Genomic DNA, 12,641 nt, shown 5'->3' with positions numbered 1-12,641 from the left:
CTGCCGATCTGCAGCAGCACAGGTCGCCTGGAGCCGAACACCCCCGAGGGACCGAGTTACCGTCCCTCCAGCCTTGCTCCCTGCCTGCGCTCGGGATGGAGCCCAGCGGAGCGGGGAGCGGCTGCGGGACAGCCCGCGGCTCCAGACCCCGCGGCACCTGCCACCGCCGCCGCGGAACGGGCAGCGGGAGAGGGGGCGGCTTCGGGGCCGAGGCCGGGGCGGGGGCTGCAGCCCGGGGCCGGCCCCGCTCCCCTCCCGGGCTCCGCCGGGGGCTGCGCGGCTGCGGCTCCAGCAGCGCGGGGGCGGCGCAGGATGTGGGTGGCGGGGGGGGGGTCGCTGGCAGGGGAGCTCGGTGTCGGGGGGCCGCTTTGTCTCCCCGCCCGCGGGGCCGGGGGTCGGCGGCTGTGGGAGGGCGGGAGGAGGAGCGCGGACCGCCCCCGCCGCCGCCGTACAAAAGGGGTCGGGGCGGGCGGCGGAGCGGCGTGTGCCAGCGGGCAGGGCCGGGCCGGGCCGGGCCGGGCAGGGCAGGGCAGGGCAGGGCAGGGCAGGGCAGGGCTGGGCAGGGCAGGGCAGGGCCGGGCCGGGCAGGGCCGGCCGTAGCGGGCGGTGCTCCGGTCCCCTCGGCAGCGCCGTCCCGGCGGGGCCCGCGGCCGCCCCGTCCCGCCCCGTCCCGCTCCGCCGCCGCCGGGCCCGGGACCATGCGGCGGGCGCGGGCGCGGGCGCTGCGCCGGCGCGGAGCTCTGCTGGCTTGCCTCTCCCTGGGGACGCTGCTGGCCCTCGCCGATGCCAAGGGCGCCTTCTACCCGCCCGCCGCCCCCCTGCCCTACGGCGGCAGGTACAGCCTCTACACGGCCGGCTCCAGCCCGCAGCTCGGCCCCGGCAAGCCCGTGGGCAAGCACAAGTAAGCGACTCTGCGCGCACCCGTCCGCGGCCGCGCAGCCTGCCCAGGAGCGGGCGTCGGGCCCCGGGTAGCGGCTGCGCGGCGGGGCTTTGCGGGCACCGGCTGCCGTCGGGCATCGCTTACCGGGCACAGATCCCGGGTACCGGCCGCACGTCTGGGCTCTGCAGGCAGCATCCCCGAGGGTCCCCTTGGTGGGTACCCGACTCGCGGTACCGACCGTGGGTACCATCCCCAGGGCTCGGCCGCTGGCATCCGTTGCGGGGCAGGGGTCCCTGGGTCCCGGCCACTGGCATCTCTTGCGGGGCAGGGGTCCCTGGGTCCCGGCCGCTGCCATCTCTTGCCGCACTCCGGTGTCTGGGCACTGCCGGGCGTGCAGCCGGAGCGCCGTGGGCAGGTCGGGGGTGTCCCTGTGCCCCGGTGCACCCACTGCGTGGGGAGCAAATCTGGAGGGGCTGCACGGGGCAGGGGGGCGGGGAGAAATGTGCCTCCAGGAGGGAACGAGCTGCGTGCGGGGGACGTGGGTGCTGCAGCCCGGTGAGGGGTGGTGCGGGCGGGATGCGTGTGTCCGTGGGGTGGGTGCATGTACCTGTCGGGTGTGAGGCGGCGGGGGGCTGTGAGCAGCGGGAGGGGAGGCTGGCAGAGCACAGCCCCGGGAGTGAAAACACAGGGAATTTGCTCGTTTGCTTGTAAAGCACAGACTCGGTAGAGTTTAAATATGTTTTCAAGTAACCTGGAAAGCTCAGGCTGATGAGGAATGTGGAATGTGGGCTTTACACGTACTGTAGACTTTTCCCACTCAATAGCAAAAAGGCTGTTACACTGGGGAGGGGACACAACTTGCTTCCCCCTCCCTCCTTGCTTGCTAGACCCGTCGGGCCCCTTTGAAAAGAGGAGGATGTGGTGTAATGAACAAGCTGCAGTGAGTGCAGTAACATTCAAGACGTACAATACTGGCAGTGCCAGTGAGAGCTTTCCAAACCCCGTAACATTTTCCAGCTGCTCACTCTTAAAACATCAGGCTGGAGCTATAAAACTGCTAGCCACAGGTGGTTGAGAAGGAAAGGGGGTTCTGACAAGGGGAATGAGCCAGAACCACCCTAAGTAGTCACAGGTAGGCAGTGTTTATCAGCAATGGCTAGTACATCTGCCCATCTTGGCTACTGGCTTACTTGCAGAGGGGGGTTTGCAGGGTGTATATAAGCAGATGGTGGATTTATGGACAGACAGTGATTCTAAATTTCCACATGCACATACACACATGATCTCTCTTCCCTCCAGCTACAAAACATGGCCTTTGCTCTCACGTGGCCCCGTGTGTGGGTAAATGACTTGCTGCTGGAGCGGCGGCAGCAGTTCCCCACAGGCACAGGGATGCAGAGCTAGGGTAGAGGTGCTGGTGCTGCTCCTGGGAGATCTAGGGGGATGGGCTGGGGTCAGGGAGTCTGTGCTGGGAGTGAGCAGGAAGAGACAGGCTGTCAGAGGGAGGATGAGTGGGCTCATGTCTCGCTGCTTCTGCTCTCTGCTCCTGCTCCACAGTGGAGTCTGCTGGAGGCGGAGGAGCCCGCTCGAGGCCTCTGAACAGGGGCACTGGGGGGCTTACAGAGGGCTTTGGTATGGGCAGGGGATGTACTTCATCTCCACATGGTTGCCATTGGGGCTTTTCCCTCCTGCACCTATCTCTCCCCACTCAGGGTGAGCCAGAGCCCCCCCTGCTCTGTCCCCAGAGGATGGCAGTAGGGGGACTGGGGAGGGCTGTGCACACACATACTTGTGCATGCTCACTCCTCCAAACAGGAGATGCCACAGTCCTCTCCAAACCCTTCCACTCCATCCTGACTGTCCCAGTCCCTTCCTTTGCCTCCACCTGCCAGAGGTATCTCAACACCCTTGTTTCTCTGCCCAGTGCTGAGGCTGCTGTGCACAGGCTGTGCCATGGCAATGCCAAGGGACTGGGGCTGTTCCCAGCCTGCAGCCAGGCAGCCAAGCCACCCCAACCCCAACCCCAGCTTGTGTGAGGAAAGCCAGGATTCTCCTGCCTCACTGCACATCTTCCTGCACCTGCAGCTCACGCTGGCCCATCTGCTCCATCCTGCTGACCCTCTGCCTCAGCTTTACACTGTGTGCCTGTGCCCTTCTCTCCTCCCCCTCTGCCGTCTGCCACGTCCCTGTGCCCTTAATCCCTGCCTTGCTGCACATCCCTGCTCTTTCCCTGTGGACCATGTCCATCTGCTCCTGCCAGCAGCCCTGCCTTCAGTTGGAACAGCCTTGGCCTCCATCTGTCCCACCAGTGCTCCTGCATCCTTCCCACGAAGCCTTCCTCCCAGCCACCTCATCCTCAGCGCCTGGCTCTGCTGCTTGGCTCAGGACAGCTTCTGTGCCTGGAGCCGGCTGGTACCCTGTGGTACCCAGCTGGCAGCAAGGAAGGTGTTCTGCTCCCGGGCCCAGCACAGCCCAGCTCAGTGGCTGAGGCTCTGGGTAGCTCCAGCACTGGGGACAGTGATGCCATGAGTGTGATAGCATCAACCACACTCACCTCCCGTCCTCTTGCAGTGGAGCAGCAACACAGACCTGCAGAGAGGGGCTCTGGGGTTCCTGCAGGCAGTGAAACTGCCAGTGTAAAATCAGAAGGGGAGGGTGCTCAGCCTGTTTCCAGCAGCAAGACTGATTTCTCAGGCTGTGGAGTGACCACAGCTGGGGGAGTACAGGGCAGCCATCAGCTTGGAGGAACACTGTGGGCCAAGCCCTGCCTGAGGCTGTGCAGAGAGAGTCTTGAGCACCCAGACCTTGCTCCATCCCCCTCCCTGAACTCCCTCAGCCCTCACTGCTGTCCCCATCCTCAGTGGGTGGGCAATGCCCCCTCCCCAGCAGCTGCACAAGCTGGGGGGTCCGTCCAGCTCCTGCCCCCTGAGACATTATCAGCAGGGCAGGCAGCACTGCCTGGGAATGGCTGGAATAGCTGGGGCTGTGCAGGAGTGATGGTGTCTCACTGTGCTTCCCCCCAGGAGCTACTGTGCCTACGTGGTTCAGCGCAACGTGACGTGCACACTGCAGGATGGGGCTGAGAGCTATGTCAAGGCTGAGTACCACAAGTGCAGCTGGGGACCCAAGTGCCCAGGGAAAGTGCTGTGAGTATGGGGGACACTGGGGCAGGGCTCCCTTCCCTCCAGCTTTGAGCTGCAGCTCAGTTTGGGCTCCTGACCCTCATGCCATCCTTCTGACCATGAACCCCTGCTTCCCAGAGGGCAGTGAAAGGGGCTGAAGGGCTTTTCCTGGATGAGGCAGTCCATGACAGGGCAGCAGTGCTGGGAGGACGCAAGGTGGGATCTGTCAGGAAGGAGTGGGAGCTCTGTCCCCCATCAGAAATCAAGGGAAGCTTGGGGGGTGCATGTGTGTCCTGCAGTTTGGCAGAGAGATGGCAGCCTGAGCCAGAGGATGGGGAGATGGAGCTCCTGGCTGGGGTGGTCTCAGGGCTTCTTGTCCTGGCAAAATATTTGCAAATCTCTCTGCACCCCTGTCAGTGCTGGAGGGAAGCACCTGCTGTGCTGCAGCTGCAGGGGAGCACTGGGGCTTTGTGCTTCACCACCCCCACAGCCTCTGGCCCGGGATGCTGCTCCATGCACAAATGCTGCTCTCCTGCATCCTCCCTTGGGCCTGTTACCACCAGAGCTGACACCCAGGGCTGAGGGGCTCTCGTGGGAGCCTGACACCAGCAGAGCTGACACCCAAGAGATCCAGGCTGAGGGGCTCTCGTGAGAGCCTGTTACCCCTCATGCAGCAGCAGCAGCAGCAGCGTGGCAGCAACCGGGACTCACTGTGGGCGCTGCCCATGGCCTCTCCCACCAGAGACGGGCCTTGCACCCACTTGCTGACTTGCTCTTTGCTTCCTCCTATCACAAGTGCTTTAGCAGCATTTCAGGACTTAAGGACATGCTGCAGTCACTGGTACCTGTGGAGGAGATCCCCAAAGCCTCTCCATCTCCGTGGTGCCTGCTGCTCAGCCCCTCCAGCCCTTCCAGCAGAAGTGGGATGAAGCCGGGCTGCTTCCTGAAAGCAGCTGAACCTTCTGCCCAGCCACGGATGCTGCATCCAGGCAGGAGTGGGAAATGTGTTTTTTCCACACACTGGGGCTATCAGCTAATGTTTGTGCAGCCGCAAAAAATACTTCTCCTTGCCACTGTTTGGAGCAAAGGGAGAACAGTTCGGAGGTGCTGAAGGCTCCGGCTCCTTTACAGAGGCCAGCACAACAGAGAGAAGGTGCCCTGCCTTCTGGATGCCATCCTCATCCTCACTTCACCCCTGACAGTGACTGGGTGCAGTAGTCTCCTGCTGTGGTACATCCAGGCAGGTTTCCACACACCTAGACAGAAGGAAAGACCACAGAAACTCAGCAGCATCTGTGATGAGGAGTAACAAAAAGAAGAGCTTGTCCCGTGCCTTTGGGAAATGGTTGATGTGGAGAGATTCTGAAGTGATTCAAAGAACAGAGGGTTTGGGTTTGCTCTCTCCTGCTGCCCTGTGGTATGTACAGGGCTGACTGTATCACACCAGGAGTTCTGTGGATGTGGCATTGCCCAGGGGCTGCAGCCTGGGCTGGGGGCACCGAGGGCCTGGGCAGGGACTTGGAGGATGGGAGCTCAGCCCCATGTGCTGCCCTGAGCAACTGGAGCCCGGTGAGCGCCTTAGGCAGCCCCTCTGCACAGCACGATGGTGCTGCCTCCCCAGGACCTTCTACTGGAGCTGGGGAACAACAAGAAGACATTCTGTGTGTTTGTTACAAAACAGCAAACTTCAGGATAGAAAATACCTTTCTGAAGGTATTTCCACCCTTCTGGAGGCTTCAGGACAGGATTACAGTTGAGGTTTCTTTACCCCACTAGGAAATTCAAACACACACCCACAAGCAACCCAGACCCCTCTTGGAAGTGATCTGAGTTTGCAGGGGTTTTGAAATCACTTCTGTCATTTCACCTTGAGCCAAAGGTTGCCAAAGTGTGTGGCATCTGTCACAGTGGTCACCTGTCAGGCCAGAGCCCAAAGCTGTACACTTGCAGCTGCTTTTCTGAGCTAACAACAGGAGTCCCAGGTTGAAAAAATAATCCAACAAGAAAATCTCTCCTGAAACCTCAGACAGATAAATAATGGCTCTGCTCAGATGGTCCCTCCTCACCCTAAGGCTTGTCTAGCTGTGTTGCCAACTTGTTAGGGAGAGCTGTCCTCTGACCACGTGCTGTCACACCTGCAGCTCGCAGTCCAGGCCTGGAGAAGGTGGGCACATGTTTTTGGAGTGCTGGCTGCTGAGCTGCATCCCTGGATGGGCACTGTGGTGCTGCACTGAGCTAAGGGGCAGCAGGAGCTCTGGGAGGAGGAGGCTCATGGTCTGCTGGTGCAGCACATGGGGCTCAGGAGACTTTCCCATCTGCCCAGATTTCCACCAATAGGACCCAAGACCTCTTCTCTATTTCTTGACATTGAGCTTGCTTCGCTAAACTGTCTTCTCTCTTCCTCCCCTGGGAAGGTACCGCACCTTCTTCAGGCCCAGGTACAAGATTGGGTACAAGACAGTGACGGAGCTGGCCTGGAGGTGCTGCCCAGGCCTCATGGGAGAAGGGTGCCATGACAGCCCGACCGACCAGCCTGGCCTTCTGCCCCAACATCCCAGCCCTAAAATGCCTCCTGGGCAAAAGATGTTTCCAATCCCCAGACTGCCTCCCTTTCCAAAAAGCCACCCTGACCTGTTTCCAGGACCAAAGAAGAATCAGTATGGTGAGATCTCTCTCCTGCTTCACATGCCCAGGTTACCATTCCCCCTCAAACCCCCCGGTTCTTTCTGTTCCAGCACAGGGCATGAATCCAGCAGACCTTCAGTGGGTGATGTGCTTTCTGATCAGACACCTGGCATTTGAATGCTTTGAGGATCACTTGCCTTTTTAATGTTGTTTCTTTCAAAGCCTTCTGCTTCAGCATTGCCTCTCCTCATTGCTTTAAAGCATTTTTCCCATTAATTTGGGGTCAATAGAGTGTGTCTCAAGATGAAGCTCCCTGAGCTGTTCTCATCACTTGCTGGTGAGCTTGGGAGCTTGATCCCAAGAACAAAGAAGGTTTCCTGATCAGCCTGGCAAGAGATGTAGAGGGAAGGAGGAAGGGTGGGCTGATATTTTGCTGAAATGGCCAAAAGAGGGAGGCAGGAACTGACATAAGTATGGAAAAGGACTCAAATATAGAAGACAGCCAAGAGGGGAAGTTAGAGGAGCACCAGGCCTGACTGTGCCCCCTCTGTTTCTTTCCCTGTGCAGGGAGGAAGCTGCCTGGCCTCTTCGGGGACCGCCTGGATCGGCTGGAGGAGGAGGTGAGGCGCCTGTCCCAGTCCTACGACAGCCTGCACACGCTGGTGAGCGGCCTGGGCGAGCGCCTGCGCCTCGCCATGCAGGAGGACACCAGCAAGATGATGGGCTCCCTGCTGCACAGCCCGGGCACGCCCGATGCCGCCGTGGGCTTCGGTATTGTTCCCGACGGGCTGGTGGACGTGGCGGACAAAGCTGACATGGCCACGTACCCTCCCGTGGGGGAGATCCTGACCAAGGTGACAGAGGTGAGCGACGTGCTGAAGAGCAAAGCGGATCTGCTGCACGAGGTGCAGGGCATGGTGCTGGACCACGACGGGCAGATCAAGCATCTGCTGGAGTCCGCCCGGCCCTCGCCCCTCACCTCCATCGACATGCTGGAGGAGTACGTGGACACCAGGCTGAGCAACCTGCGTGGAGAGCTGCTCGACGGCTTCGAGAAGAAGCTGGGGAAGATCCAGACCACGTGCGATTTCCGGATCCAAGAGGTGCGGCAGCAGTGCGAGGAGGAGAAAGCCGCCAACCTGCGGCTGCAGCAGACGCTGGACGGGAAGGAGCTGGAGATCAAGAAAGAGATCTCCCAGCTGGAGACCCAGATCCAAGGGCTGACGGTGGTGGAAGGCTGCTGCAGCAACCTGGACTACCTCACCGATCGCATGAACATCCTTGAGAAAGGCCTTCACAGCATCTCTGAGTCCCAGAAGAACTTGCACTCACGGCTGGACGGAGAAATCTCCACTGTCACCTTAGGAAACCTCTTTGAAGGGCGTTTTGAGGACCTGGAAGCCAGACTCAATGCTACAGAGAGAGAAACAGGCAGCTGCTGCTCCACTATAGAGGACAGCATGAGAGGCACAATGGTAGCAGAGGTAGATGGCATGAGGACTGCCTTTGAAGATAAAATGCAGACCCTGGAGGACAGGTTCATGACCATCATGGGGGAGCTGAACAACGTCAGCTCTCCAGTGGGCATGGACGGGGCGGTGGTGCCCGTGCTGGAAGGGGAGCTCGCCAGTATGAGGAAACGGACAGACGAGGCACTGGAGGTGTTGCAGAATCGCCTCACCACGCTGGAAAGCACTTGTTCCCTGGGCTGCACCTCCGCCTCCAAAGACGTGGAGACCTTCCGGACAGAGATCGAAGACTGCCAGAACAAGAACCAGGACCTGCTGCTCCGGATGGACAGCAACTACGACCTGCTGCGCAAGCTGAACGCCACCATCCTGGAGATCCAGCGGCGAATCGAGGAGGAAGCGTCGGGAGCTCTGCAGGGGGAGATCACCTTGCTAAAGATCAACCTGAACACCGTGAGCAAGTCTCTGACGGGGCTCAAGGACTCGGTCTCCCAGTACTCGGACACCGTGACACACGTCAACTCCTCGCTGGATGAACACGAGCGGAAGATCGAGGACGAGGTCCACTCCATCCAGGAGAAAGTCAACGGCCAAGGCTCCCAGCTCTTCTTCAGCAACCGGCGTGTCCTGAACCTCAAGGGAGACTTGGAGCGACTCAAGGCCAGGATCATCAGCGACCTGAGCTCCTGCAAGAGCCTGGCCCAGGACCTGCAGCAGGAGATGGCTCAGTTCGATGAGCGGGTGGCGCGGGCCGAGCGCATGTGCAGCAGGCTGGGGGCCGTCACGGGGAGCCTGGACGGCATCAGGGACGAACTGGAGAAACACACGGGCAGTCTGTGGGACTACATGGACCACATGAACGGGACCCTGGCTGCCCACTCTCAGGAAATAACGGGACTGAAGGACAACCTGCTTGACTGCCAGGCCAAGGTGTCTGAGCTGGCAGAGCAGGTCGCTCATTTGGAAGAGCAGGCGGAGGGGAAGCAGCATTAGCCACGGGCTGCTCCTCCTCCCCGTGAGGGACAGGATTAACTTATATCACACAGACTCGCTCCACATGACAATGGCTCTTGGGATATTTTTTAAAGGTAAATTAAAAGCTGCTACAACCCCTTTTCTTGAAAGAAACAAGACTCTCGTTGGCCCCACTCGCCCGTAACTGCTGTTACGGTACTGGCCTCCACACACTCAGCAGCTGTCCTCGCCCTGGTGCAGCAGGGGCCCTGCCCCTTGGCTGGGGGTGTTGCTTTGGCTCCTGGGCTGATGACCCCAGAAGGACAATTCAGGAGGAAGCTGGAGGCGGCAACAATGTTTTAACTTTTATGTTTGTGGATTTATTGCTCCCGGGAGCCAAACTCTGCAGTTATCAGTTGAGGAATCGAGCTTCTCTGCCCTAAAGCCCATGTGTGTGTCAGTCCAGGGACTGAGCAGAGCCAGGGCTCCTTACAGGGAACAAAACTCACCACAGGAGTTGTGGATTTAAGAACACAGATATTCATGCCTCCCCTGGGAGCTGCCTTCCCCTCGCCGAGACAGCAGCTCTCCTCCTGTCTGCTAAATCCATCTCTGCTGCTCCCTCCTCCCTGCACATACACATGCCTCATGGAGCACATGAGGATATGCATTAGGAAAACACATGTATGCACATCTATCTATATCTATGTGGTACGTGTATGTATACTTCTGAACAATCCACTCTCATGGTGCTCATGTAGTTGCAAGGTTTCCCTTGCTGTCTCCGTGCCATATGTTGAAGAACCACACCGAGCAGCTAAAACCTGTGGCAGCAGCACTTGGGGGAGGGCCAGCTGTGTTTTGTAATCCCACTTTGCTGTGGTCACTGCTTACACCTGGGACTGACACCAAGGGTTATGGAAAACTTGTGTTTCCCTCAGAGACATGTGTCTGTAGGTCTCTGCAGAGCCCAGGCTGGGCACGGAGCAGTCCTGGCCTCCAGCTCTTGTTCTCTCCTGTTTTATTGCTTAAACTGTGAACATGGTTTTCCTCATCTCGCTGTGGGGCAGGAGAGCTGCAGCTGCTCCAGGGTGTGAACGTGAGGCTGTCGCTGCCTCCTCCTTACCTTCCTTCCTCCGAGCCCTCCGGGATGCCAACAGCTCCAGGGACCCACATGGACAGGGAGCACCAGCGACGGGAGGCAGGGCACCTCTGACACCTCTCCAGACCTCTCCTCAGTCTGGCCTGGGAATGAAAAAATATATTCAAGAGTCTAGTTTCCCAGGAACAGGAGGCTGGAGGCGTTCCTCAGCAGCTTCAGCCTTGCCCTGCAGAGCAGCTGGTGCACACACAGAAGCCATCTCTCTGCTACTCTCTGCCCTCTGCTGCTCGACCAACGCTGGCTTTGTTATCTGACAGGATGAAGAGGAAATGAAAGAGCCTCCATCTGAGCAGCTCTGGCACTTTATAGCAGAGGAGTATGTTTTTCTATCAGCTCAGTGTTGCAGCTTGTGGACACATCCACAGCAGCTGGCCTTCAGCTCACACCTTGTGCCCAGCACCCTCAGTGGGTCCTCCCTTCTGCACTCCAGTTGTCCCCTCAGTCCCCATCACCTTGCAGAGGAGCAGCTCTGCTCTGACCAGCACACAGCAGCAGCAACTCTCAGCAGCAAAGATGCATCTGAGTGCTGTTTATAGAACTTCCATCCTTTCCCATAAAACCCAGATGAGCTCCCTGAAGCTGGGGAGGACCACAGCCATCACCAAATCTGTGCCATGTTACCCCAAGGCAGTAAAAGCTATTTCCCCAGCCCCAGGAGCACAGGCTGCTGCTAAGACACTTCTCCATCTGCCTTTGGGCATCCTGAAAAACCCGCTCTTAGACAGTAAATCCTACTTTTTTTTTCCCCCCAGCCCCTGGCAGGTGTCCCAGCCCAGCCCTGACCCTGTGGGAGCATCCTGCCTCAGCTCCCTCCCCATCCTCTCACAACAGAGAGAAAAGGGGCTGCAGCAACCAAAGAGAAGATGAAGGGCCAGGCTCACCCCTGCCCCAGGCAGGGCTACATTAGAGCAGCTGAACAGCAATAAGCTTCCTCCACTCAGAGGCAGCAGGGAGCAGCTGTTACAAACCCAGGACAAGGAAGAAGTCTGACCTTCCAGAAACTGGTGCTATGTTTGGACTGTTTCTGACTCGTCACTTGAAGCTACAGGCAGTTTTTATCTCAGTTCTCAGCTATTCATGTTTAAAAAGTGAAAGGAACTTTGTACAAAATAGGGCATTTTCTCTTTTGTTTTGGCTTGTAGAGAGGGAAGATGAGGCCCTGCTCAGCGTCCTTGCAGGGGCAGCCTTCCCAGGCCGGCAGGAGCTGATGCTGGTAAAAGGCTGTGGGTTATTGTTTGTAAAACCTTGTACATTTGTTTCAGATTTTAAAAGCAAAAAAAAAAAAGCGTTTGTACTGGAAAAGAAAAAAATAAAGTATTTCTTGCTGAGGTTTCCAGTATGAAGAGGCCTTGTGTGGCTGCCAGAAAAGCAGAGCAGCAGGCAGATGAGATGATTTGCACACACACACACAGTGAGGAAGGAGAAGGTAGATGCCAGAGTGGAGGAAGGAGCCCAGCAGTGCTCCTGCCAGGTCTGTTGTGTTTGATGTTGGTAGAGCTGAGGGTAGGAGGCTGGTGGAACATCCAGGGGTGCTGGCACACAGGGCTCAGCCATCCCCACCCCAGCACAGGGCCAGGGGAGGCAAGGCCCAGCCCCAGCCTGCTTGAGGGGGGCTGAGCTTTCTTCAAGTGCCCAATGTAGGGGCACAGGAACAGGTTCCTGCCCTGGCTCAAGGTGCTGGCACAGGAGATTCCCCCCACCCTCACAGAGCACAAGGGTCTGGTGCCTGTATTAAAATCAATTTGCAATGTTGTCAGAAGGTAGGAGTCAAAAAACCCCAAATGTTTAAAAGTCCTTTTCTAGTGCCATGGCTCCACAGGCATGCTGGAAGTACTGTCCCCATCCCCACTACAGCCAGAAGCCCCTGGAAGAATCATGATCATTTTAGTTAGATCTTTCAGATCATCAAGTCCAACCCCTCCTCCCTCCCCCTGCCAAGCCCACCACTAACCCATGGCCCTCAGCACCTCAGCTCCACAGCTTTGGGACTCCCCCATCTCCCTGGGCAGCCTGGCACAGGGGCTGACACCCCTCTCAGGGAAACAGTTCTGCCTCAGCTCCAGCCTCAACCTCCCCTGGGGCAACTTGAGGCCATTTCCTCTTATCCTGCCACTTCAGAGTAGAGCCAGACCCTCACCTCACTGCAGCCTCCTGTCAGGCAGTTGCAGAGAGTGCTGCTGTCTTCTCTGAGCCTCCTCTTCTCCACACTAAGCACCCCCATTCCCTCAGCTGCTCCCCATCACACTTGTGCTCCAGCCCCTTCAGCAGGATAAGCCTGGCTGCTACATCCATACACAAGGCTCCAGCAGACAAGAGGCAAGCTGGATTAAGGCACTATTTATTAATGATTGCTGTTAGTGAAAACTCAAAACCAACAGCTTCCATCCCCCTTAAACCACATGACAGCTTCATTCCATCAAGCTACCAAA

General features: G+C 58.4%; 1 protein-coding gene across 1 annotated transcript; it reads left to right on the top strand.

Annotated features, from left to right (window-relative positions):
• The first annotated feature begins 698 nt into the window (after nt 1–698).
• On the top strand, nt 699–9,089 carry EMILIN3 (elastin microfibril interfacer 3). Its single transcript, XM_062009429.1, has 4 exons — nt 699–901; nt 3,904–4,026; nt 6,417–6,664; nt 7,195–9,089. The coding sequence occupies exons 1-4, from the start codon at nt 699–701 to the stop codon at nt 9,087–9,089; spliced, it is 2,469 nt and encodes an 822-aa protein (XP_061865413.1).
• The last annotated feature ends 3,552 nt before the right edge of the window (nt 9,090–12,641 follow it).

This window comes from Colius striatus, chromosome 16, assembly GCF_028858725.1.
Source record: "Colius striatus isolate bColStr4 chromosome 16, bColStr4.1.hap1, whole genome shotgun sequence".
NCBI lineage: Eukaryota > Metazoa > Chordata > Aves > Coliiformes > Coliidae > Colius > Colius striatus.
This window is presented reverse-complemented; position numbering and strand designations above follow the sequence as displayed.